The sequence below is a fragment of the Passer montanus genome, unplaced genomic scaffold (assembly GCF_014805655.1).
Source record: "Passer montanus isolate IOZ18808 unplaced genomic scaffold, ASM1480565v1 scaffold44, whole genome shotgun sequence".
NCBI lineage: Eukaryota > Metazoa > Chordata > Aves > Passeriformes > Passeridae > Passer > Passer montanus.
Window position 1 is genome coordinate 922899 of NW_024369262.1, and position 25101 is coordinate 947999.

General features: G+C 42.7%; 1 protein-coding gene across 7 annotated transcripts in view; it reads left to right on the forward strand.

Annotated features, from left to right (window-relative positions):
• The window catches only part of CUX1 (cut like homeobox 1), a 273426-nt gene that overhangs the window by 183604 nt on the left and 64721 nt on the right, over positions 1-25101 (forward strand). For 3 of the 7 annotated variants that reach the window (XM_039720973.1, XM_039720974.1, XM_039720977.1), the window contains exons 10-17: positions 4495-4599; positions 7035-7223; positions 12771-12829; positions 17809-17857; positions 18863-18959; positions 20045-20716; positions 21666-21731; positions 23087-23188. In XM_039720973.1, coding sequence (XP_039576907.1) covers positions 4495-4599; positions 7035-7223; positions 12771-12829; positions 17809-17857; positions 18863-18959; positions 20045-20716; positions 21666-21731; positions 23087-23188 — 1339 coding nt within the window. The remainder of the gene's footprint in view (positions 1-4494; positions 4600-7034; positions 7224-12770; positions 12830-17808; positions 17858-18862; positions 18960-20044; positions 20717-21665; positions 21732-23086; positions 23189-25101) is intronic. The other 4 variants (XM_039720975.1, XM_039720980.1, XM_039720976.1 and 1 more) reach the window with 3 other exon arrangements.

Sequence of the window (25101 nt, forward strand, 5' to 3'; positions counted from 1 at the left end):
TTTTCACATTAGTATCTCATTTTGCTGTTCACACCACTGGTCTTTGATCAAATTAACATTTTACTGTAAGTAGAAGAGCACTCAGTTCATGCTATTCATTATCTTGTCAGGAAACAAGGAGAATAATTTAAACTGGATATATTGTGAAAGGCTTTTTTTTTCTGTTTTTAATTGGAAAGCACACAGCAGCGTTACAATCGTGACCTCCTGGCTCCACTGTGAGCAGTACAATATTTACCTGCTGTATGAAAGAAAATGGAACTATTTTGAAATATTTTCTTACCAGGGAGGTAGTTCTGTACTAGAAAACAGTGATAGGAATTAGGAGGAATTGTACGACTGAACTGTGCTGAAAAACAGGATTTTGGGCAATGCTGGATTGGCATGAGCTTCATCAAGGCCATTAGTGTGACTGTCAGTGGTCATTGAGGGGTTTTTTTAGGCTGTGCATAGGATTTGGGAGTAAGAAACCAAGAGTTTGAGCACTGACTGGTGAAAAGCAGCTGTGCTGTGGAATATCCACTGCCTAAAGGGGCTCCAGGAGAGCTGGGGAGGGACTGGAGACAAGGGCTGGAGTTCCAGGATGGGGGGAATGACTTCCCACTGCCAGAGGGCAGGGCTGGATGGGATATTGGGAAGGAATTCCTGGCTGTGAGGGTGGGCAGGCCTGGCACAGGGTGCCCAGAGCAGCTGGGGCTGCCCCTGCATCCCTGGCAGTGCCCAAGGCCAGGTTGGACGGGGCTTGGAGCAGCCTGGGACAGTGGAAGGTGTCCCTGCCATGGCAGGAGATGGGACTGGATGATCTTTAAGCTCCCTTCCAAACCCTTTCTGTAATTCTATGAATCTCTCTGTATTTCTCAGCTGAAGTGGGACAGTTCACACAAACAGAAGGTTTTGTGAACTTTCCAGTGGCTCCAAGTTGTGCAAGATTCCTCAGATTTAGCCATTTTTCCATACTGGGTGCCTGTCTCTGGCTGCTCTCTTTTTTCTTACTTCAGGAAAAATTGTTCAACCATTTTTAAGAACAAGATTAGGAAAAAAGAAACCCATTTTCTCCCAGATGTTACGAGTTTTTCTTGCTGTTTTGGTGAGGAGCCTGCTGTGCCCAGATTTAATAGAAGGGGTTTGATGAGGGATGGTTCCCTTTTTTCTCAGGGTTGTATCTTCTGTTACTTCAAGTAGAAAAATAAAAAAAATAATAATAATTAAAAAACAGCCTCAAGTTTGGCCAGCCTATAAGAGTCTGGAAAAAAAGAGTTCACAGAAACTCAGCAGAATCTGGTTTGAATTTGTTCAGGCTTTGCTGCTGGTGCCTGTCCCAGGCACACTGCAGTCACTGCTCCGGCTGGGTGAGCATCCACCAGGCAGGTTTTGCTTTTTCTGGGTGTGATGTGAGATTTTTTGGGGGCACAAGGAGGGGAGACCCTCCCCAGGCTGCCCCTGCCATGACTGGAGACATCAGCATGGGAGCAGGACAAGGAGAGAGATTCGTGGTGGGCAGGGAATGGGGACAGGGACACTTGGAGGACCTTTTGTGAGGACATTGGAGAAGAAGCAACGAGGAGAAGAGGAAGGAGAAAAGAGGAAGGAGGAAAAGAGGAAGGAGGAAATCGTGGGGTAAGGCTCATTCTGGATGTCTGTGGATGCTCATTAGGTGGTTTGAGGTACGAGCTGGGGTTTGCCTGACTGGAGCTAAAGGTTCCATGGAGCACACAGGAGACAGAGGTGGGGCTTCCAGCAGCCAAAATTAGTTAGGAGGGGACAGAGTGACAAGCAGAGAGGGGTGGCAGTGGAAGAGGCAAACCCAGAGAGTCTGGCAGGGGAGCAGCACTGAGGCACTGTGCAGGGTCTGGGAGCCTCCAGCCAGGGCTGCTGTGCAGGGAGATGTGCCAGGGGCTCCAGGAACCCACACAGCTCCAGACAGGGCTCGTGCCAGTGCAGTCTTTAATTCCTGAAGCACCTCTGGTGGTGCAGCTGAGCTGCCATGGGGTAGAGGTGAATGCCATTGGCAGTGGGGAATGGGATTAGCTGGGAGCAAATGAAGTGCAGGGGTCACACAGGGAACAAGAGGACAAAGAGAAGATCACTCACCAAGCCATGTTCCTCTCAGAGCTGATGGAGCAGGGCATATCATTGGGAAAATGTCATTGGAAAAGCCACAGCAGGTCCTGTGTGGTGCCATCCCACTCCTAAACCCTAACACAGGGTGGCTGAGCACCAGCCTCAGGCTTGGCTATTCCATACTTGTAAGTGCTCAAATTTGAAACTAGCATTCTTTTAACAGGGTTTTGTGTGTCATTTATAATTTATATTGTGATAGCACCCAAAAGTGCTTTCCAGACACTGAGCACATCTGTAATTCTGCTCTAAAAAGCTTCCATAAGAGGGGGGGAAAAAGGGGAATTGACCAGTATTTCCCAAATAGAACTGCCCAGAGTTTGTGCTGATGTATTTTTAACAATGCCTACTATGAAATCTTGTCTGGTATTATTCCAAGGATCACAACAGGTGTTGGCAATTGGCTGGGGAGGCTGTGCAGAAAGGGCAGCTGACAGCTCACTGTATATGCAGATGTACCACCTATTAGCAATATCCTCTGCGGGCTGCTTGCATGCGAGCTGAATAGATTCTCCAAACAATGCTGCACTGAATGGAAGCCATCAGCAGAATTGCTCAAGGCTGCAAAACCCATTACTTATCCAGCAGTAGATGGAGGAGCAAGTGCCACAGTGTAGTAACTTGTCCTGCTTTGCTGGAGTTGTTCTGCAGTTATTAGATCAATATATGTAGCTGCACATCTAATAAAGTACCAGAAAATAATTTATCTCAATGTGTATTGTTAGCTCAGTATTTATCCTAATATTATCAGCCACATAAACAACATAAATCCCTCTTTTTCTGCCTTTTTTTGCTGCTGTTTCCACATTTTCCAAGCACACAATATATTGTGTCCCCTGCTCTGATTATTGGAGCCACGTCACTGTACTTTTTACAATCACATTTTAATTACAGCTGTAGAACCTATGCAAAATCATTTAATACAATGTTGTGAGCAAATAGCGCAGATGATGCGTTTAGTATTTGATTGCTGTTAGTTTACTCATTGATTAAACATGCAGAGTCTGCTTTGGCTGGGGAGGAAGTCAGAGACCACACACACGCAGGGCTGTAGGGCTTATATTCACTGTAGGATTCATATTTTCTACAGATTTTATATTCATTATATGTTTTATATTACTGTAAGTTCTATATTTCCTACAACTTCTATATTCACTACAATTTTATATTCACTACAGGTTTTATATTTGCTCTGTGTTCTATATTCACTTAGATTCATATTTAGATTTTAGACCTAGGTTTTCCAAAGGATTAGCAAGGAGTCTGTGGAAGTTTGGGTGGCTTAAAAACGGCAGTGGGAATTTGTCATTCCATGAAGGAAGGGATCCATCACCTGGTCAAGAAAAGTTTTGACCTTCAGTGGTGGCAGCTGATGGGTTTGGTAGAATTGCTGATAGGTCTTGGAAGTGGAGATAGAAAATTATTTTGGCTATTTTCTGAAAGCACAGCATGATTTGCGTGGAGTAGCCCAGCAAAAAGCAGTGATTACTCAAGGAGGAAAGCAGTGTGCTTTTATAACAATAAAATACATTTTTTTAAAGAGAGAGAAGACAGTCTTGCCAGGAGGAATGTATATTGTAAAAGAACCAGGTTTTGTTCCGTTTCTAACAGAAGCTTACAGACAGTTATGAAAAGGACTTTGCTGCTATTTATTGCCTGAAGTTACTGATCCATCTGTCTCTACCCAAACTCTCATACAGACAATTTTTCCCCATCATTCTTTCTCTTTTCTATCACTATTCAATATTTAGATGGGAATTTTGACCAGTGGCCAAGTCAGAGGCTTATCAGCTATTGCATAAATCCTCAGCAGCTGGTAACTGAGCTGTGCAAAATTGTCACTTTAGGGTTAAATATTGTTGAATAAACAGACCTGCTGAAAGAAAAGAATCTAACAATTCATGTTTTAGGGAATAATTACTGCAGAAAGACAGCCCACAACATTGTATGTGTGTTTGAGAGAGTGGTCAGAATATCTTTTAATTCAGCATTTACCCGTGAGAATTATTCCCATGAGGAGCCTTGCAATAAAATCTGCTTGGTCTATGAGAATAGAAAGAAATTGAATAAAAAGACTCCATTTCCACTTGTATTTATTCAGTCTGGGAAATTCAGTGGGCCGCAGCATTAGTATCAGCAGGGGATTCCTTGCTCCTAGCGTTAAATTACTGTCATAATCGCTCAATTATTTCTTCCTTGTACTGTTTAAAATAAAAATCCATCACATTCTGTGTTTTTTTCTAACATTTATTAGGTTGAGTGTTTAGGAAAATCAATTATATTCAGTCAGGCATGAATTGATGAATGTTCTTGTAATAATTGTCAGTTGTTAAACTGAATGTACTTTCTCTTTTCACCCCTTTTCATTTCCTTCAGAGGGCAGAGGTGGCTCAGAGAGAGGCAGAGACCTTAAGGGAGCAGCTCTCATCAGCTAACAAATCTCTCCAACTTGCTACGCAGATCCAGAAGGCACCTGATGTGGTGAGAGAAAATATTTACTGACTCTTACAGGTTTCTGACATTCCTGCAGTACAGCTCCTTCAATTTATGCCCACAGCTATAAAAACAGCTGTTTGAAGTGATATTTTAACTGAAAGGGAAGGGTGTTCCCTTGGGATTGTGGTGGGGTTCAGCTTCTGAGGGGGTTGGTGGCTGGAGGAGACCACGGGAAGGACAGAGGTCACTTGGCTCTGGGGTGATCCATCACTCCCTGCTCCAGGTGGACAGCACAGCTCTCAGAAAGCATTTCACATGGCTGAGAGCACCAGCAGAGGAGAAATGGAGGCAGCAAGAGAGCCTTGGTGGCCAGCAGCACGTGCCTGCCTGTGGGGCCCCGAGGTGTGGCTCCATCCCGAGGGCACCCAGAGCTCTCTGCCTCTCCTAACTCCGTGTCTGCACTGTGAGAGAAACTGGAAATAAACTTGATACCACTCCAGTTTTCACTGGCTCTATCTAAACTGAGAATTACTCCTATAAATCCCTGGAAATTTAAGATACCCTCTACTCCTGCTTGTTGCCTCCTGTGTGCTTTGAATAAAGCCAAGGCTGCTGATGGACCTGCAGGCACAGGGGGCTCCAGCTGGCCCTGGGCGAGCAGGTATCACAGATGAGCAGCCAGATTATTTTGATTTTTGTTTGCCAAAGGAGAAATAGAAGTATTTAAATGTAAATATGCAATTAAGTGAAATTTAGTCTACTTCTAAGCAGCAGATTTAAGAAACAAAAGAAATCATTGCTTTTTTTTTTCCTTGCAAGCCTTATACGTGCTTGACACTGATAGCAGAGGAACACATGGCTGCCTTTAAAAATCATTTGCAGAGAATGAGTAACAAACCATAAGTCCTCCAGATCTGTTTGGTTGTCTATTAATACAACCCAGTATTTTCTCAGAGAAGTCAAAAGATAGGCAAGTAGGCTGCAAAACAAAATAGAAAAAGCCTGAATATCACTTGTAACTCTGAATTACCTGCCTCTTCCTATCTCGTGTCCTAGTCTTATCATTATTTTAACATTAGGTCTTTCTTGTATTTAATAGTACTTCTGCACTTCATTTATATTTAATATGACAACTACTGCAGGATGAAAATGATCATTATCTATCTTATTTCAGACTCTACGTTCTAGTCTCAATAGGCACAAGCAGCAGATGATTATACAACTTGTGATGTTTCATGCAAGCAAATTAGAGGTTTTTTCAAGTTAAAAGTATAATTCAGTGTAATAGGAGAGTGTTGTTAACTGCTGTTCCTACATGCAGCTTTCTGTGAGTGCAGCGGGGTGTAGTCACTGAGAATCAAGCTGAATGTTCAGCAGATATGGAAAAGGGGATTTTGTTGTTCCTGTATTCCCAGAAAAGAGGGTCTGGAGTAGATTTCAATCTGCTGCAGCGTCACCTTCAGCTGTCAGGGTGTCACTGGGGTGAATTCTCAGCTCTTTCACCACAGATCTTTGGTTTAGTGCTCACCATCTTCATCTGCCTCTTGCTAAATGGAGTCTCTCCTCCTTCACTGGTGCTTCTGAGGAACACCATTAACCCTTGTGAGATGCATTTTGGGCTCTTTAATGGAATGTGTGCCCCTCCTTGGGCTGTCTCCTGCCCCCCACACAGCACAAGGCTTTCCTCACATTCTCCATGGAGGAGGCTCAGAGCTCCCAGTGCACCACAGCTGTAATCTCCCAGCACAGAAGGACACAGAGATGGTGCAATTAGTCTCTATTATCTTTTCTGAATGGCTCTGCCTCCTTCTGGACCTCTCTGTCCTCTCTGATTCCTTGTCCTCCCAGGAAATCAGTCCAGAGAGGAAGTTCCAGACTTGAGGACAGATTTTACAGCTGTAGGAAACTGGAAGAAGGGAAGATTTAGGAAAGGGAATTTCTGAAAGTGGTGACCAAAGGGAGAATGGCCTTGTCTTAGAGCTGTCACATCTCTCTTCTTCCCCATGGAGGGATGCTTGCAATAATGTTAACATGAACAATTTTCATGCTAGGATCAAGTTCATTGGAAGTAACAGTTTGGGGCAATTTTTGACAATTTTGCCTGAAACGTGCAGTGTGCATGCAGAGAGCCACAGGCACATGGCTCTGCCGTTCCTGATTAAGAAATTCTGCTCCATTACTTCAGAATATTTTATCTGATTAGTATTTTGTAAGCACAGATTTTCATAGTTGTCAAAGCACTTGGGCTATTAATAATAAATAGATCTAAATAGAATCCTTTGACTTTCACTGCTGCATCTTTCCAGTGCACTTATGAAACAGGGAAATTTATTCCCTCCGTTATCCCTGTTTTCCCAGGGAGCTGTCCTGGGCTGTAGGAAATTCCATCTTCCAGATTCCCACTGTCAGTCACGGGAGTCCCAGATTCAGGAATTGCCTGTTTCCTTCCTTTCTGTGCCCTGATGCTGTTTTCCCTGCAGGAGCAGGCCATCGAGGTGCTGACTCGCTCCAGCCTGGAAGTGGAGCTGGCAGCCAAGGAGCGCGAGATCGCGCAGCTCGTCGAGGATGTCCAGAGGCTCCAGGGCAGCCTCACCAAGCTGAGGGAGAACTCCAGCAGCCAAATCTCCCAGCTGGAGCAGCAGCTGACAGCCAAGAACAGCACACTCAAAGTAAGGCTTGGTTCTGCCCAAAGGATGTCTCAGAGATGATGGTATTGGGGGTTCCTGTGGTCCTGAGCCGTTGGCTCCTTCAGGGAGTTCTGGTTTCTGGTGGCATTCATGGAATCACAGAATGGTTTGAGTTAGAAGGGACTTCAAACCCATCCCATTCCACACCCCCTGGGTATATTGTTTTTAAGGGATCACAGGTTTTTTAAGTTCTAAATGGCCCAGTCCTTACTGTTTTGAAATGTGTTTTTACAGGACAAGGCTACCTTTGGGATTAAAATCACCAGCAAACCCCAACATGCATTGAACATAGATATCTAATGAAACAGTTGAACTGAAAAAGCACAGAAAATCCCTCTTAGATTTTCAAACTTTTAATTCCCATTCCAGTTATCCATACTGAAGATTTTGCAAGGAATTAGTTTGACTTTCAATGTCCCTGCTACCCCCTCCAGTTCTCTCCACTGGAAATGGGAAGTATATCATTAGGGCATAGGAACAAGTAAAATCAGGACATGGAGAAGGCTTTATATAAAAACCATTTAATTATTTAAATAATATTTATTTATTTATTATTACCAATAACCATTTAAATTTTTTTTAACTGTGTATTTGCTGCACAATAATTCCCATTTATAATTAGCAGTCTAGCCCTATACCCATTTGCATAGGAGCAGCAGTGCACTAGAACCAGAAGGAATAGCTAAGAATTCTCTGAATGACCCTTTTACCTCTCTCTTGGGCAGTTTCACTTTCCCTGTACTGAGCCCACACAGTTCTGATCTCTGAGTGAGCATGAGAAATGTTTCCTGACGTGGGGTATGAATCAGTTTCCTGTAACTCCTGTCTCCTTCATTGTTCCACCATCTATGAGCTCTGAAGTGTAAACAAGATAAATTTATCTATTCCATTAAAGACTTGGTAGTTCTGCAGGTTTGATAGTCTGAGAGTTTTCTGAGAGCAGGAGGCTGATAGTTCCCACTCAGCTCTGACTGTGGCGTGGGCAGCTTTGCTCTATCAGGATGATTTAATGTTCAATTGAAACTCTTACAAATTGCTCTAATTCTAACATTTTTTAGCAGTTACTGGTTTTGCTGTGGTGGAGCATAATTCACATGGAGAGAGACCTGTTAGGAATGAAAGCTGAAGTGTTGCAGTCAGTGTTTTCTGCATGCTTTAAGCCAGCTTTGCAGAATTTTTATGAAAATTCAGTGGAGCAAAGGGCACCTATTATGTAACTCCATTGACAGTATCAGTCTCTGCCCACCTGTCACCATGTGGGCACCACTTTTATTGGGGGAGAAAGGAGCTGCCCTGGTTCTGAGGGACACATTCTGCTGGCTACACCCATGTTCAGGGGATTTTTTTTTTAATTTTACTTTTTCATAAAGCCTGATAGAAAATATCTTGAATCCTTGCACTTGACAGATTTTCTTGGAATAAAGCATGTTCCTGGTGAGGTCAGTATTAGTTTAGCCATTAACTTCAAAGGGAGTAGGATCATAGAAATGACAGAGCAAGTCTTTGATTTTCATTTCAGTAATCTCCTTCCATTTTCTCATAGCCTTGCCTGGCTAATGCTCTGTATTTAGCTCTCTGTTGATAGTAGCTGATGTAGTGCCTCTATTGATAAAGTTTTAGTCATTTCAACCCTCTTTAACCTTATTTGTTGCAAGTATAAAAATATTTCCAAATAGTTATTTTTACCCCAAAGTGCTGGCAAAGCCTGTGCCAGGCCCAGGTTGTACAAAGCACCAAATCTCAGTGATGATGTGCTGATCTCCTGTTTGATTATGGAGGAATTGCTTCTGAAATAACAGAGATTTTAATGGTTGCCTCCACAGAAAACAACTCACAGTTTCACAAATTAAAGCAATGTTCTCAACCTGTATCTTGGGGGAATTGTTTAATACTCTATGACTTAATAACACAATACAGAAATACTTTCAAAATTATTGCTTCTTTATCTTCATCTGATCTAATAATCAAAACATGTCCTCTAGTAACAAGACTTTTCTCACTCTAATTGTATTAACCCTTTGTGGCTGGGTGCTAGAATGTCTCTGCTACCCAGTTAAAATTCAGTAATGTGATTTGATCACTCTAAACTGAACTACAATGTGAATCTAATGGTTATTGAAATGTTTTAAGCCCCTCAATACTGCCCCTGCTATTTACCTGTGCCAGTTCAGTTAATAATACAGTAGTGATTGTATTTTCTAAATAACATGAGGAGGGACCCAATCTCTGCATGCTCTGACATGGGTTTATTCACACCACAGATGCAAGATGATTCTTTAACATGGGATATTTGCAAATTTAATGTGCAGAAAAGCCACCAGTCCATTCCTTCTGCCCTCTGGCTCCCGCATTTTTGTGTGTTGGAGGTTATTAGAATATATTTTCTCTGAATTAACCAGGTTGATATTTAGTGCAATATATTAGATCCTCCAGATTGTCTCACAGCTTGAACCTTTGTTATCCTATGTTCTGTGCATTTTACAGGGTTCTTGGAGACAATTACCATACTAATACATTTTAAAACAGTCATTGACTGGGAAGATGCCAAGTGCCTAAATGTTCTGTTTCTGCACAGGCACTGCATCCTCAGTTGTTAGTTTATATTGTTTAGTAAAGTAGATGTTTAGGTGCAGATTTTCCATGGCAACAATCTCTGTATTAGGTGCTTAGGAATGATGGATGTGTGTGTTTTTTATACAACCCAAAGTAAAATATTGCTGGTTGTCATACTGCTGTAGCAAGTACCTGAGAATCCAAAACAGCTGCATTTTGTCAATATCTCTTTTTACTCTTTATTTTTCTACCTGTGTTTTTGTACCAGAAATACTCTACCAGGGTATAGCACTTCCCTGCACAGAATTACATTTAATACAGAATTCATTAAAATGGGAATCATTAGCTTTTCTGTGGTTTATCTCTGTTTCTACAAAAGGTTGTTTTCTTAGCATACCCTTGCATAAGTAACAAAGATATTAATCCAGGGTTTGTTTTAAATTTCTTTTGGTCCTTTTTATACTGAGAACTGGTATAAATTGCCAGTTATTCCTGCGGTAAAAGCTCCTCTGCTCCAGACCCAAAATGTTACAAGTCACAGAGTTAAGGAAAGGGTGAATTGCAGTGGATTTGCAGAGGCAGAAGGACAAAGTGACAAGACCAAGGAGAGCAGAAAGATGTCCTGGGGTTTGGCAGGTGCTCCCATTGCCTGTGACCACTTGGAAAACTCTCAGCTGTGATGCTGAGTCTCCCCCCAGTACCAAGGGCTCTCTGGCTCACTGGTTTCATTTAAAGATCTCTCTCCAGCCTGACCAGATGAACTAAAAGTTCCACCTGGATGTCTTGTTGAAGTCACTCTGTTTTGCTCAGTGTTGAGCTGCAGCTTGAAAAGCTTCTTGAACTCATGAAACAGCCTGAAACAACAGGCTTGAGCTGCCTGTTGTGGCTGACCCTCCTCAAAATGTGAGACCTCAGGCCCTGGGACTGTACATTTCCATAATGAGATTTCAACATGTGTTGTAAATTATCAAAACCTCCAATATCTTTATTATTTGTAGGATTTTCCTGGTCACATCAACCAGGATTTTTTCTGCTATCTAAAGCAAAGCCAGTGCTTCCTATACTTCCAGACTGGAATTTGGAAAGGCAGGACATGCCAGAAAAAACTACTAAAACTTGCCCTGTATTTATTCCAGGTGAAAAAAAAAATGGTTGTCACTAAAACAGACACTTCATTTTTATTTTTAACACAACTGGAATGACTGCACAACCACTGATGACAAAAGACATGAGACCTTTTTAAGAGGCCACTCGTTCCATCAATGTCCCAGAGAGTGCCAGTTCCACACTGAGCAGCAGTTCCTGGGATCCATTAAGAGCTGCTCGTTGAGCCTGGCTGTTCCTGCAGGAGATTCCTCTCTCAGGATGCTGGGCTGTGGTGGCAAACAGCAGGAACAGGGCCTTGAGAGGGCTGTGGATTGGTAACGTGGCTGTCCACTTTGTCACTGCTCTTTAACAGCCATGCTGATGGCAAGGCAGACATGGCAGCAGTGTGAGAGCTGCAAAGGGCTGGGTAGGAAATCCTTTAAAAGTGGCAGAATAGCTGGAGGTCCCACAAAGCCCCACCATGCTGCTGTTGGCATCTGAAGAAGCCTCATTTAAATTACTGAGATGACTCAGTCCACGGATTTGCTGTCCTGTGGGTGCTGTGCTGCATCATTTTGGGGTTTGTACAGCTCTGTGATACCCACACACTGAATTATGGGGAAGACAGCACAGGGAACAGGTTCCCAATTCTGTTTCCCCAGCCCTGCCTCCATGCCCCATAGCTGGCCTGCTGCACAGCTGTGTGGGGCTGCATTTTAAACAGCTTTGCTAAAATTATCCAAGTTCCCAGCAGCCCTCCCCTGCCCTCCTCCTGCGTCCAAAGAGCAGCCCCAGAGTGGGTGTAGGATCTTGAATTCCCCTCTCCCCTGAAGGCAGCCTCTCCTGGACATAAAGTCCTATTTTTCTTTTTCATGTCATATATTCCTTTCCTTTTCAAAGTAGATTCTCTGTCTTTGAGGTGATACGTCCTTGTGTTATTTCTGTTTCCCATGACCTTTGGGATTCTGTGCCAATTTTAACACCAAAAATGAACTGAAGCAGAGTTAGCCTGAATTTATCCATGGATGTTGCAAGCCAGTAAGTTGTGCTCTTTGCTTAGATCAGGTGTGCCTGCGCTAAGCAAAGAAATTATTGAAATTAATGTGGCTTCTGCAAGCAACATGACTGCATCAATGATGTATCAATATGTTTTAGGCCTCCTGAAGCATTTACCCCATAGTGATGAGCACTTTGTTGGGAGCTGGGTAAGGTCCAAGTGTGTGGCATTGCGTTCTGGATCGTGGTAGTTTGGGGCATCCTTTGGGGCATCCTCACAGCCAGGAGAAGCCTTTGGGGTCATCCTGGGTGGGGCAGAGCAGGAGGAGCTGCTGGGGTGGCCTCAGTGCTGCCTCTCTGGTTACTGCAGTCAGTGATGCCTGTAAAACCTCTGGTACAGCTGTTCTGCTTGGGCTCGAGGTGCTGTAGGAGCCTTCCAAGCCTAAGGCATTCCAGTCAACAACAGCTTCTTCACTCTGCTCTTTTTATCATGTAGATAAGGTTATCAAGAACTGTCCTATTAAGAATACAGTATGTGCCAAAGCATCCTGCTTGTTTACTCAATCTCCCTGAAAATTTCTGCTGCCCCATTTTTTTTTAATACCTTCATCCCCGATCTCTTCCCTGAGCACATGACAGTGACATTGCAAACAGCCAAATTGGGACCCACTGGATTCTGTCATGCTTGGCACTCTGTAAACAAAGGATGAGCTAGGTATAATTGTGTTTACGTTTAATTGGTTATAGTTTGTTTTCTAATATATGTAAATTAGGTATGAGTCATTAACCCTCACTTGTGCGCTGCTGTATATATGGAATAATTTGAAGATGATTTTCAAAGCCTGCAGGAAAAAAACAATGTAAATAATTAAATCCATGTTCTCTCTTTTAAAGCAACTGGAAGAAAAACTGAAAGGACAGGCTGATTATGAAGAGGTTAAGAAAGAATTAAAGTAAGTGTTAAATGCTTACATAATTTTTTCACAAACTCTGGTTGAACAGTGCTTGTTAAATGAAGCCACAAATCTGTGTTCTTGGAACAATAAAGAATTCAGTCAAAACCACAAAGATGAGGAAATTGGGAGTAGTGGCAGAAATTGCATCCAGAGCCAGTGGAACTGCTATATCTGAGAGTGCTCCTTTTTGTTGCAGCAGAGGATCACAACAGCAAATAAAACACGTGTCCACGAAGAAAAGCCACTAAAACTGTTGTCCACAAAGGGAAAAAAGTTTCAGAATCTGTGTTGTTTTAGGTGGACCACTATTTCAAAGTCTCCAGCCAACAGCTGAGGGTAATGTGGACTAAAAATGACATGCAGAGCCTTTGGCCATGGTACCTTTGCTCTGCTCCTGCCAGCCAGTGCTCAGCACTTACCACTTTAATGCTGGGCTTGTTTCACTGTATATTTTTGCTAATATATTGTGGTTTTAAACTAAAGCCACAAACAGTCTCTTCCTATTTCAAGGGATTTTCTTAAGAGACTTAAAAGAGCCTCATTTTAAACTATAACAAGATAAGCTGTCAGGTTCAGAAGAGAACTTTTCTGACTGGAAATATGTTTAGTGTCAAGGTTTAAATAACTGCGAGAAACTCCCATCTCTTCTTTCATCATTCTGGCATTTCTGTGTGTGTTTTAAAAAGGCTGAAATAACCCATTCCCTGGTTTAATGAGGTATTTCAGATGAGGCTGGTAGTCATGTGCTTTTGTTTACACGTCCCTGGAGAATATGGAAAGCAGATTTGGATTTGCAAGCCCCACAACTGCCCAGCCCCTGGTGCTGATTTATTCAAGCCATGCTGGCTGAGGTTCTGGTTCACCACCAGCTGCAGCACACCCTGATGTAGGGGTATAATTTTCACTGGAATTAAATGAATTGAACATTTATTTGGTCATTTTACCTGATTATTACCTGGGCTCAAAATAGCATCATCATTTAGTGATTAGGGGTAAATACATCCACGTCCTCTCCTGAGTTAAGGGAAAAGCTTCAGATTTTAGCCAGTTTATGTCCTCACATGTAAAGCAGTGAATGGGAATAAAGCCACAACCTTCCAGCTTCTTGCATTAGATATTAAGTGTAAATGTGCTGAAACAACAAATGAGTTTTGAATCCTACCTGCTTTAATGCAAAGGTTTAATACAACAGGACCAGGACTTTAAAGCCAGACTTAAAAGTGCCGAGAACCCAATCTGCTCATTGAATATACTCATTTACTTTGCATTTATACTTTAAATACAAACCCTGTATTCCTGGTGATAATACCAATATTTTAATTTTCTTTTTTTTTACAACACTGACTTACATGAGAGCAGGGGTGGAAAGGCAGATCAGAGAAGCTGTGACACAGGAAGTGTCACACTATGACACTATGGTGCTTCTGCTCAGGATGAGCCTGCAGTGAAATAAATGGGAGACTCTGCTGGAAGTGGCCCTGGTTGGGCACCAATAAATTAACCCTGTTTTCCCAGCTGTTCCAGCTTTTATATCCCTAATTTGTGGATTGATAGCTGGCTTATAAGGGCCCTGGGGCCCATCACCATCCTGTGGGATGGTCTGAGGGTTGAGACCCTCCAGGAGAGCACTGAGGATGTTTGCAATGCTGCATCCTCCAAGCAGCTGCTTCACACCATTCCCCTGCTCCATCTAGTCCAGAAGGTGTGCTGAAGGCTCAGTGTGCATCCCCTGGCAGTGACAGTCTGGTCTGAGTGAGACTTGCTGTAAATGAGGCTGGGAGAAGTCTGTTGCTGTAAATCTGGAGCCCTCACACTGAATCTTGCTGCACCTGCCTTGTGCCCTGGAACACTGACAGAAGTGAGCTGCTCATAACATTTGCACCTAGAGAAAAGAAGTCTTGTCAGTGAGCAAGAATAGAATGAATTTTTTAGGTGTTTTGGCACTGATGTACTTTCTTTAACCCTTCCTGGGATGTTAGAGGCATGCTGGGCTGAGGGTCTCAATATCAGCCAACTTCTACTTGGTAGGAACTTAGGTGGGCCCATGTCAAGAACTGGGATGGGAGGATTCTTCACTTTCTGCCTTGGCTTTTGTGCCCAATGGCTTCTAAACCTATTTTTGAGATCTGAGAGCTCTCTGTGTGCCTTCAGTTCCCTCTCAAGTAGCACGACACGCTGACCCTGCTGCCTTTGCAGTCGGGATCAGACGAACAGAAAGTCGAGCTGTCCCAATGCACACTTTTCTTCACAGTCAGATCTTTCAAGTCTTCTTAGATGTGCAGATTCAAGTCACAAGATCATCTCTTTAAAAAGCAGGTAACTGATCTTGAGCCACAGATTGAGTCAAGATCTCATGGGCAAAGATATTCCTGGAATCCAAAGAAGAAACGTTGTGCTTCCTCATATTCCTGAGGAGAATTTGTCTTTTGTGACACATTTGGAGAGTCATTTTTGACATGTTTAACTTTTACATTCTTTTAAAAATGAACCTGCTGGAGTGAATATTCCTCTTAGGGCAATTAGAGGTGCCATCAGCTTGATTTTTAGTATATTTTGTGTTTCAACTGTATAGGAAATTACCTGTGAAATTGTCACAAAGTTAATTCAGTTAGCAAAGAATCCCCTTCAGGTAGGCAGAGGTCAGTGAGTTTCCAGCCGAGGTTTGAATACACACTGCCACACCAATCTCACTGGAAACACAGGTGCTGCAAGGCTCAGGATCCTTCCTGAAGGTCCCAGCTGGCAGCAGGTGCTCAGAACCAAAAATCATCAGCCTGTGCAAGGAGAGAGATGACAGGATCAGGGCTTTAGAGGCAGATTTTTGGTGTGGAGAACCAAATATAACCATAACCAGGTTTATGCTTCCAACCATTGTCAGCCTGGTTCTGGGGGCAGCACTCACATCTGCTCCTTTGGGAGAGAGTAGCTTTTTCTGGTTTAGCCTCATCCAGGAGGAAGGAAGGTGTTTGGAATGCTGCTGGATTGCTCCACATGGCAAACCCACGTGTGGTAAGTGGGGTCACAACTGGTCTGAACTGAAATGGGATTTCCCATGGAATGTTTGCCACGTGATGATTTACTGTTCAAACTGAGTTTGAAATTCAAATCAGTCTCCTCATTTGGGCATCATGAGGATGTGTATTAGGACTGGCTGTCCCTGCAGAGGCCATTCCCTGCAGAATTCATGGGAACAGAGACCTGGCTGGGGTTTTCCCTGGATGAGTCTCTGTGCATTTATCTCCCCCAGCTCCTTGGAGTCCTGTGATGCAGAGCTATGCCTAGAAATACTTTGGCTTTTGGGGATTTGCCACCGGAGTCACACACCTGGGATGTCAGGGTCTGTGTGAACTCGAGCCATTAGTCCACATCCTGTCCCCTTGACTGGCACAAGTCCACTGATAACATAAAAGAGTTGGGTTTGTATGTGGCTGAGCTGTTGTGCCCACACAGAGTCTTCACAACATCACTTTATGTGCTGTGTATGGGATGATGGCTCCACCCTACAGCCAGGCAAGAGGTGACGCTGAGTGATGCCATGTAATGAAAGTGATTGCCAGAAATTTGTGCTTTCATTAATTATTATATTTTAGGGATGCCTGTCAGAATTAACCCTGTGTGCAATGAGTATGCACAGATGCAAGATACATGAGGTCTCTTTGTCAGAATTGCTTTTTTTTCCCTTGGGTTTGCTATGACTTTGAGTGATCTTGAATGGCCCAGAGACCTGATTTCCAGAGTGTCACTTAATGCACATCTAACTCTGGATTAATCCAGGGACAGGTTCAGGCAGTTAATGGGTGCCTGGCTAACTCCTCATGGCACTCAGAATACTGCACTTCTGCCTTTTTTCCCTCTCAGTTTCCACGTTTCATGGAATCACTGAATGTTTTGGGCTGGAAGGGGCCTTAAAGTCCATCCAGTGCCACCCCCTGCCATGGCCAGGGACACCTTGACTACTCCAAGCTCCATCCAGCCTGGCCTTGGACACTTCCAGAGATCCAGGGGCAATTCCAAAACCTTTAATACATGATCCACAGCTTTTGATACAGTTTAATACATGATTAACCAGGTTGTTCCTGCTCACAGAGTTCTTGGTGCTTTATACATGACAAATGCTGTATAAACACCATCTCTATGTGTTTATGTGTTTTTCTTCACCAAATGAATGTTGTCTTTGTACACTAAGAAGCTGAAATAATTTATTGCTTCAGTCTGAGGAAGTTCATGTCCTGCCTGCATCAGGCTGATTTTAAAAAAATTATCCAACAAAGTGCAGTAATAAGTCTGGATTCTTGTAAGATTCTGGTTTGCCAGATGACACAGCTCTAACTGAAAGCCTCTGAAGGGAGACGTCCTCTGACCACTCACTATTTGTATAAAATATTGACAATGAGACTATCAGATTCTTCTCCTAATGTACTTATAAATATTTGGATCTTTCATATTTCTTAAGAAATATTGGGCCATTTTGTCTTCCCTTTGCCATAGAATGAAGGGGTTATTAAAATGAAAAACTGCCTTTTAGCCTGTAGTGCCTTGGTTGGGAGGATTATTTGTGCATATTTTCCTTGCTGGTGAGCTGGTGTATATTCTGTAAAGTGCTGTACTGTGGTGGTGATTCCCCTCTTTTGCTGCTTTGCTACAACTTCCTCATTCCCTTCCAGCTTCACAGATAAATTTATATTGTTTCTGACAGCTTAAAATGTTATATCCTTATTAACCTTTAAATTTACACTTTAAACTGGCCTGGTGGGATTGCATATGGAATGATTTAGATGATGCTTGAGAAAATTTTCTTATCCAATAACTGGTTTGAGGAGTTATTCTGTATTCATTAGGAGATTGTGTTACTGCAAGGAAAGTTGTCATCACTTGTAGTGTTGCTGGAGAACAGACATGATAATGTTAATGCTCATGAGTGGAGTTGTTATGAAAAGAAGAAATAGAAAATAATTTCTTTTTTCTGCCTTCCACAGTATATTGAAATCCATGGAGTTTGCACCATCTGAAAGCTCTGGTGCGCAGGTACTGAACTTACTTTTGTTTTCTTACTTATTCAGCAGCTCAGTTGATTAACAAAAATTTTGTCTTTCAATTCCTTGTTGTTGACATTGACAGTTTCCTGTTGATGTTGAGGCTTCCATCCTTGTTTTTCCTGATGTTTTCTTATGTAAAAAGCTGAACTGGACTTTTTTTTTTTCTGCCTGTTAATTTCATTTAAGTGGTCAAGGACAAAGTGACATTTCAGCTGTGCTGGAGTGGGTAAAGCAGAATGTTGTGAAGTTGAGTCATTTAAAGATACTGGAGTTGGTGTACAGGCAGCACACTGTGCAAGGACTTCAGCAGTTTTAAGTATTTGTTAGCCTTGAAAATTTCTTTTCACAAAAGAAAACAAACCTTGGAGTACTGAGAAAGCTCTGCTGTTCCAGCAAATTAATCTTACTTCAGTTTAAAGGTTATGAATTAAATTCCTGTTTCTGAAAGCCAAACTGAATATCGATGTGCTGGGATTAATTTTCAATGGGATTTTTAATGATCAAGGGTTAGATATTTTGGGGAGAGTAAATAGCAGGTTTCTCTGACTGGTGTTATTTTGAACAAACTGTTTCTGCTGAAGTGCAGCATGTCAAGGAAATGCTTAGCTTGGGTCAGTTGACCTAGAAGGAATAATATAATCTTAACTTCTGTTTTAATCAGATTAAAAGAAGTCTACAGCTTTTAAACTGAAAGCATGCCAGGACCATTTAAAAATAAGTAAGATTAAGAAAATGTTCCGTTACACATCTCAAAATAATGCAGAATTGGTGAATGATTTACAGTGAAAATTTAACAGTGAATCTCTTCCATGGCTCCCACCAGAGCCCAGAGTGATTCCTGCTGATCTCTGCCCAGCAAATTCCCTCGCTGCCCTCAGAGACCAGTCAAGCAATTGTTTTTTTTTAAATTTTTTTCCCTCTGAAATCCTTTTTAGTGCCTGAGTGAGATTCTCAATGCTTTGAGAGACAAACCTCCCCCTTTGGTTTCCTTTAGGATGCATCCAAGCCGCTGGAGGTGCTGCTGCTGGAGAAGAACCGCTCGCTGCAGTCGGAGAACGCCACGCTGCGCATCACCAACAGCGACCTGAGCGGTAGGTCCACCCGAATTTTGGCTCTTCTGGGTGCCTCTGCTGTCCTGTGATGGGAGGGAGGGCTGAGTGAGAGCTGAGTGCCTGAGCTAATGCATGGCAGGAGGATTAAGAAGCAACAGGAGCACTGCGTAACGTTGGATTTCTGTAGTTTTATAGGCTGGATAATGAAGTAAAAGTCAGGGAGTCTATAAAGGTGAAGGAGGAGGATTACAGGCTGTACCAGTGTTTGAGGCTGTCTTCTGTTTTGGGAACAAATCCATCTCTTTCCCCCACACACAGTGTTATGCAAAAGGTTTGCATGTAGATCACAGTCTCCCTGTCTGATACACTTGGATATACCACCAGCAGGTCAGCTTGGGAAAGCAAAATCCTTTCTTCCCAGCGAAGTGTGTTTGCTGTTTGGCTTTCCTAATGTGGGCTTTTACATCTTGTGTGCACATTTTTTAAATGGCAAGTCATGGAATTTCCAGATTCTTGAATGATGGTTTTTGCAGCTGGAAGAAAGTTAAAAGTTGCCACTGGCCCTGGGTTTACTGAATTTTGAAGCGTTTTATGACTTTTAACTGAGCGATCTTGGTGCATCCACCTAATGGTTATTCCTTTATTCAAATTGGTTTGTTCCAAAATGTAAATGTTTGCTGCATTTGGGTTCAGTCAGGTCCAATGAGTCATATCTTGAATGAGAGACAACAGAGAGACTTGCTGTCTGTAACTGGATTTATTTAACTGTATCACTGCACTTCATGTAAATGTTCTAGTGTTAATGTCTGTAAGGGGGATTCTCCAGGCTGCAACATACAAGAAAGGTGCAAACATGAAATGCATGTTGTTTGTTTTGGGGGCCTTGTTTGGCTTAAAAATTTTCAATCATGGAAAAAAAATTAAAAATAAAAATTAAAAAACAAAAAAATAACCCAACAAATGAAAACAAACCAAAAACAAACAAAACCAAAACTCCCACCGCCACTCCATTGGCCCGTGTCAATCTGCACTTTTTCCCTTTGTGGGGCAAACTTTGCATTTTTTTATCTTGGTTTTTCCCTCTTTGACCCCCCATAATGCATTATGTTTGACCTTCCTTGTAGGGTCAGCCAGGAGAAAAGGGAAAGACCAGCCTGAGAGTCAGCGTCCTGCAACCTTGCCGGCCTCCCCTCCTTCCCAGTTGCTCCGCAACGCGGGGGAGCAGGCTTCCAATACTAATGGTACACACCAGTTCTCACCAACGGGTTTAAGTCAAGACTTTTTCAGCTCATCCCTGGCGAGCCCCAGCTTACCCCTGGCCTCCACAGGAAAATTTGCACTAAACTCTCTCCTCCAGCGACAGCTAATGCAGTCCTTCTACTCCAAGGCAATGCAGGAAGCAGGAAGCACAAGCATGATTTTTCCAACAGGTCCATACAGCACAAACTCCATATCTTCCCAAAGTCCATTACAACAAAGCCCGGATGTAAATGGCATGGCCCCATCTCCCAGCCAGTCAGAAAGTGCTGGGAGCATCTCCGAAGGCGAGGAGATAGACACGGCCGAAATTGCACGTCAGGTGAAAGAGCAGTTGATCAAGCACAATATTGGACAGCGGATATTTGGACATTATGTGTTGGGACTGTCACAAGGGTCTGTGAGTGAGATCCTGGCCCGGCCAAAGCCATGGAATAAACTGACTGTGAGAGGCAAGGAGCCATTTCATAAGATGAAGCAGTTCCTGTCGGACGAGCAGAACATCCTGGCTCTTCGCAGCATCCAGGGCAGACAAAGAGGTAAGAGCTCCCCAGCCCCCTGCTCCTCTTAGTTCCAAACATTCCAAACCAGGAGCTTCTGCATCCGGGGCTGTTTGTGCACTGCTGCTGCTGCTCTCACCCAGGTCAGGTGCCAGGTGCAGCAAGTTCAGCTCTGCAGCACTCAGGCAGGTTCGTATCTGTGCTTATGCTTTTTTTAGCCACTGGTTGGTGCCTGTCAGCAGGAGTGAGCAGCAGGGACACTCACAGCCCTCACTGCCCAGCCCCTCCGTGCCACAGCTGAACACGGAGCCAAAAGGGTCAGCAGCTACTCGGGGTAGCAGCCCTCAGAAATACTTGGGGGTTTTTATTGCAGGTTATTTACTGAGACCAGGCTTTTGTTGTGTCTTGTGTGATTATGTTTTTTCCCCAAAGTGTTCTGACAAAATAGGGTAGGTGATGCATGAGATGAGTAATTAAAACACAATCCCAGTTTAAAGCAGCTTTGCATATTTAAGGCAGCGATTTTAAGAAGTAACATGCATTTCATTGTGATTCATCTTAAGGCTGAGATTTACATTTAGAGAAACTGAAAAGTAAGTTGTTTACAGTCAAGAAATATTGGAAAGGACAGGCAGGGTTTTCCTAGATTTTGTTTAATTGGAAGCACACACTGTTAGATTTATAATCTGTTCTTCCTTTTGATGATTGTACTTGAGGGGATTATCTACCCATCTTTAACCTCTTCATTTTTGGTATCTCTAGACATTTATTTATATCTGTCTAATCTCCTTTCCGAACATAGCTGTAATCTTTATTAACAAATCAGCCAGCCTCGCTTCTTCCCAAGTAGCCAGTTCCTCCTGCTCAGGGGCCCGAGGGGCCAGGAGAGCTCAGGGCCAGGCTGCCAGCTCCTCATGTCACACAGCCCGTGATGTCAGAGCAACCATCCCCTGATTGTTTTGTTCTTACCAAACTTGTTTTTCAACAGAGAATCCAGGCCAGAACCTGAACAGACTATTTCAGGAAGTACCGAAACGAAGAAATGGGTCTGAAGGTACGTCACAGGCAGGTGTTTTTCTTTGCAGTCAATCCCTAGGAAGTGGAGTGTGCTTTAGCTGTGTGTTTCCTTAAAACTGTGCAGTTTGATTCTGGCCTGGAATCTGATAGAAAAACAGACAGTAAGTATAAAACAAACCATGGGTTAGATGAACACTTTGCTTTTTCTAATTCTGCTGCTGCTGTACTAACGTAACCCTGTTTGGACAGTTCTTCCACTCCCATCCCCCCTGCAAAACAGATAAAGAGAGAGAAGAGATGGAAGTGGCTTTATAAAGTCGTCAGATCTATTGAAATGCTCTCTTTGCTATTTTTATGGTTTTGGAGGGAGAAAGTTGCACAGTTATAACATCAATTGCATACTGCTTCTGCTCTAGGTTTACTTCTTTCTTCTCATGGGGCTTATGCTGACAAATTCCACTTTAATACACTGCTAAATTAGTGTGATGCTTAGTTCAGTATTATGTATGAAAAAGACATCAAGATAAGTGCACATCAGATCCATAAATTATCACTGAACAGAAAGTCTGCACATTTTTGTTGTAGATTAGTTCCAGAAATTTTCTTTTAGTGAGACCAGAAAGAAGGAAAAACAAAGGCAGGTACATCAAAAGTTTGTAGTTATTTTGACTCCAGTCACAAATCACCTCAGTTGCTTACAAACAATAATCTCATAATGGAAAATGCAGTTAAGTGCAGTAGCACTCACAGTTTTCCCTCCTTTTCTTCCCCTTAGAGGTTAAAAAACAAACAAAACAAAAAAAAAGAAGCAAAACCAAGCAACCAAGTAATAGCTCTTAGCTGGAGAGTACTTCAAATGGTATCTGCGTTTAAATGACTTTTCTCTTAATGTATTAACCTCTAGAAAGTTAAAAATTATTCTTATCTAGTTACTTTTTAATTCTGTTTTGGGCTGAATGTATACTCATCCTGCTTTGCCTAGCAGCTGATGCCATTTTAAAGTTGATTCCTGGACTTATTTTTTTTAGCTTTCTTCCTTTCCCCTCCAGTTCTTTTCCCTTCTGTTTCCTCTTCCCCTCCCAAAAAAAAAAAATCAAAAAGAAAAGGAAAAAAGAATAGATCTATATATGTTACCATAGAAAAGGAATATATGACCACCTAGTTCTTCCTCTGGTGTTCTCACCATTCTGGGCAGCTAGAGACAGGCACAACGAGGATATTTCGCTTTTATTATGTTAAGAACTTTTTTGTGTGGCGTAAATGTTGGTAAAGGTCCTGTGCAAGTTGTCCTCAGGTTGTGCTGGCCATGTATCACATCCAGTGTGTGTTTGTGTTACAAAAACAGCCAAATAAGAGTTTTCCTGGTGTCATTAGTTGTGTTTTCCTCCCCAGGTAACATAACCACACGAATCCGAACCGCAGAGTCTGGCTCTGATGAAGCCATCAAATCCATTCTGGAACAAGCCAAAAGGGAGCTGCAAGTACAGAAAACAGGTACGGCCTCATTTCGTCTCTGCCTGCTTTTACTGCAGAATTTAATTAAAACAATTGCCATGAGCTTTCTGGTCAGTTAATTATATTCTTAAAAGCTTCAGTATAGGTTTGAAGAGTTTTTTGGATTTTTATTGTTATTTAGTGCAGTTGTTTCTGTCTCTGAGATGTCCCGAGTTAAGGTCACACGTGTCCCAGCGTGGTGGGGTCTCTGCTCTCCCTGCTCCCTGTGGGGTTTCTGAACACCTTTGTCCCTGTGATAAAGAGAGCCCTGAGCTCCTGGCTGCCCTGCAGACCTGCAGGAGTCACTGAGGGGAACCTACAGAATCCTTTCTCCTCCCAGTTTGCTCCTTGGAAAGGGAACAGCTCCTGCTTTCTCTTCCATTCTGTCTCACTCAGGCCCCAGGGACACAGCAGCATGGGAGAGGGGCTGGCTGGATTTGTTGGGGTGAAGGTCACACTGCAGGCAGCAATTGCCAGTCCCAGCACCATGGTACATCCTGTACTCATATAGGCACACTCAGTCCTGACTCTTAGATGACTTTATTTTTGGTTACAGAACGTATTCAGTGAATGAACTGGCAAATCCAAAACACAGTCTCTTTCCCAAAAAATCCCTCTTAGCCTGAAATAAGTCTAATTTCTCATTATATGCTGTCATGTAATTAACATTTCTGTCTAGTCCATGGCCCTCTCAGTTTTAAGAATTCCCAGTAGTGCTATTGGGCTGAAGTAGAAATTACTGTGCAATACTTCTGATGCATTTTTTAAAGTAAATACTGATTTACAGTTTTGGATAGTTGTCTTTCAAATGAAAACTAAGTTAATCTCATGGTAGAGTATAAAACACTAGTTAATATATGATCTAAATAATACAACTTTATGCAGGAAATTATTACATAGAGAAAAATATGGGCTTTGTGCAGGAAACTGCAAGAATGTTACTCAGTAGCATGTTTCATCTGAGAGTCTCAGACTTCCTTTCAAATATTAATTTGGCCTCAAAACTCCCTGTGAAACCAGCAGATAAAACAGCAGAGATAGTCTCACTGTCTTTTTTTCCTATTTCTTAGCTTTTCATGTATTTTACAGTGTGTGACAGGAAGGAATGCAGGGAGGCAAATTCAGAAATGCATTCAGATGAGCTTTAGTATTACTGGAGCCACACACAGCGTGTTGGAAATCTTATTTCACTTTGGGGCCACTCCTTGCAGTGTGGGGTTCCCTGCTCCCACCTGGTGCTTCACTTTGCCTGTTCTCTGCAGAGCAGCTTTCAGAGGAACTGGTTTCCAAGCACTGGGGACCTCAGTGGAGACTGAAATAGAAGCAGATGCCATTGCAAAACCTCCTGGCTCTGCAGAGATAATTCCCCACCCACGTCCCAGTCTCTGCTCATCCCCGCCTGCTGCAGCACAGCCACCCAAACCCTGGTTCCCCACTGGAATGCTGCATTTGGGGGTTATCTCTGCTGAAAGCACCTGTGACTCCATCCTAGAGCTTCAGATAAGGGAGAGGGTGATGGCCAGGTGTCAGCCTGGCTCTGGTAGAGCTGTTTATTTCAGTGGTTGGGACCATGGCACAAGAAAACAGGAAGCAGGAGTGTATTTAGTTTGTCAAGTGAAATAAGGATGATCATCTCTTCCTAAAGTTCTGTCTTTGTTGTAATTTGTGTGTTGTGGTTTTGAAGTTAAAAGGTCTCACCTTATTTATACTGTAATAGTCTGTCCAGGTGAATGCAGCTGTGTTCAGTTCTGAGTGCGTGTTAAATTCATTTGTGGAGAAAAGAGTGAAGTGAAAGGTTAAATAACTTTGTAAATGTAGCTATAAAATGTTATTGACCACGTGGGGGTGGGGGAAGAAGAAGTGAAGGGTTGATTTTCAAAGGCATTTATTTGAAAATTTTTACAATGGTGGAA